Below are 2223 nucleotides of genomic sequence, written 5' to 3'. Positions count from 1 at the left end.
GGTTCAGCATACAACTTGAACCTGGAAGCCTCTATTTCTCTGGGAAACGGGGGCAAACTCTACCTGCCGTGTTCTGACTTAAACCTTTAGGACCTTTACAGAGTTCCGCACCTGAAGTGGCAGGGTTTTTTCGGGAGCAGGGCTCTCCCTCTGCAACAGGCTCTTTATGGCCTGCCAGTTGGGAAAGAGACCACTTATAAGTCATCCTGGCATTTGGCAGGTCATGGAATTCTGGTTGAAAATGTTTTGAAAAGCGTTTCTGGACTTGAAAGATGGCAGCATGGAACTCCATGACAAATGAGAGTGATACATAAATAAAAACAGATCGATTGTGCTAACTAACACCCAGCCTCAGTTCCTGACTAATGTGTACATTAACAATACTAATACAGCCTAATTTATTCTTGCTTTTACAGGTTGGGTTTTGCACAGATATAACATTTTAATGCCCATCACCATTGATATGCACGACAGAAGCATAGTCCTTTCTGCTCTCTGTTGGCTGCACTGGCTGCTTTCGTAGAAACTCTGAGGAATAAAAGCTCCCCAAACGAACCAGCCTAAGTTCTGAATATATAACAGAATTTCTCTGCTTAGTGCAAGAAATATAACAAAAGGCACTTAGAATAATTTCTAGAGTTTCCAATACAACAAACTTAAAAATCAGCTTTAATTTTACCTTGCCATAATTTTCAAGCAAGGTGGTTTGTTTGTTTTTTTTTTTCTATTCACTAATTTTATGTACTACCGAGCTGAGAAGCATTTACTTTACGGTTTATTTGCTCTTTCCCAATTGCTGTGCTACAGGTTTCCTACAGTAAAAGGTAGGGAGCTAACACAATTCAGTGGATTTGTTATTTTTTTTTTTTTCTTGGGAGTATTTCCTATTCTCATTGCTTTTTCTACAAATCTCTTGCCTAACATTGTGACTAGAACTAGAATTATAAAGTGTCCCATATCATAAATTTTTAGTTTTTCATATTTTACAGAAATGAGAATGCTCCAAAAAGAAAAGTTCTATAAACGGCTTGTGTCATTTGTTTTCTGGATAAGGGTTTCAAAATTTTCATATGCCTCTAAAGAATAAATATCTTGGAAATTAGATTAGCCTGGAACTGTTTTTCAATTTGCGTATGTATTTTCCTTTTTGTATTGTCAGCTGGAGAGCAGACTCAACATCTGTCAAAGGATGTTTTCAAGAGTAGCCAGGGGATATCCTCCCTAACTTAAGCACTTATTTGTGGTGCTGAAACAGAAACCTGGTACCTTTTCCCAGCCTATGAAGTCAGAAAAGCGTCTCCCAAAGCTAATTCAGAAACCCGATGAGAAAGGACCCACATCTCCTGATTCAGTCACTTAGCTAAACTGACTAATGTAAGGGAGGTTTGAAACTGGGCTTTAAGCTAGGACTCAGTTGTAAATTCTTAGAAGAATAATTCCGTACTGGAAATTGGGACGATAAAGTAAAGAAAGGTGTGTTGTGTTCTTTATACATACCAAATAGGTGGGATTTCCACTTTAAGAATAGAGAGCAGTTCCACCTTAGCTTCAGAACTGCAACCTGCTATCCCGTAAGACTTCCTATTCAAAATAGTGCTATCTGGTATACATTCCCCAACTGAAAGATATATAACTGCCTCCCATTTTACGTATGTCTTCTTTTGTGGGAGTAACAGCTCCGTTTTCCCCTTTCAGGAGCACATTTACAAACTGATGAAAAGTGATTCTTATCCTCGTTTTATACGATCCAGTGCCTACCAGGAGCTGCTACAGGCCAAGAAAAAGGTATTGGTCCATCTTGCCTTTGTCTTGCCACTGTGCAAAGCGGTGGTTATGTTTGCAACAATACTCAGTCTTCTCTCCCCTGTGCCAGTGCAACTGGATATCTGGTAGGTGACCAGCTTGGCGTGTTTGGAGGGTCACATACACACAGGAGATCAATATACATATATGTGTATATATCCTGCATGCGGGCATGTTTCAATAAGTTAATCTAGCAAAACTTATTTTTATTTTTACATCCCATATTGTACTGTTTTCTCTGTTATGAAGCACCTTAAATTGCAAAGTGCTTTACAAATACATTAAAAAAAATAAAATAAAATCCCAGAAGAATAGTCTTTCATGTTTGCAAGTTTGCTTATGTAATAATTGTTGTTCTCTTTATTCCACCTATAAAAGCTGCAGAATGTGTTGAGAAACAACCTTATTCATATGAATAAT

General features: G+C 38.1%; 1 protein-coding gene across 2 annotated transcripts in view; it reads left to right on the top strand.

Annotated features, from left to right (window-relative positions):
* The window catches only part of RGS7 (regulator of G-protein signaling 7), a 256859-nt gene that overhangs the window by 225547 nt on the left and 29089 nt on the right, over positions 1-2223 (top strand). For both annotated transcript variants that reach the window (XM_009893635.1, XM_009893636.1), the window contains exon 15: positions 1696-1785. In XM_009893635.1, the coding sequence (XP_009891937.1) occupies positions 1696-1785 (90 nt within the window). The remainder of the gene's footprint in view (positions 1-1695; positions 1786-2223) is intronic.

The sequence above is a fragment of the Charadrius vociferus genome, unplaced genomic scaffold, assembly GCF_000708025.1.
Source record: "Charadrius vociferus isolate BGI_N301 unplaced genomic scaffold, ASM70802v2 scaffold309, whole genome shotgun sequence".
Classification (NCBI taxonomy): domain Eukaryota; kingdom Metazoa; phylum Chordata; class Aves; order Charadriiformes; family Charadriidae; genus Charadrius; species Charadrius vociferus.
Note: the sequence above shows the minus strand (reverse complement) of the source record. Positions and strands in the feature narration are given on the sequence as shown.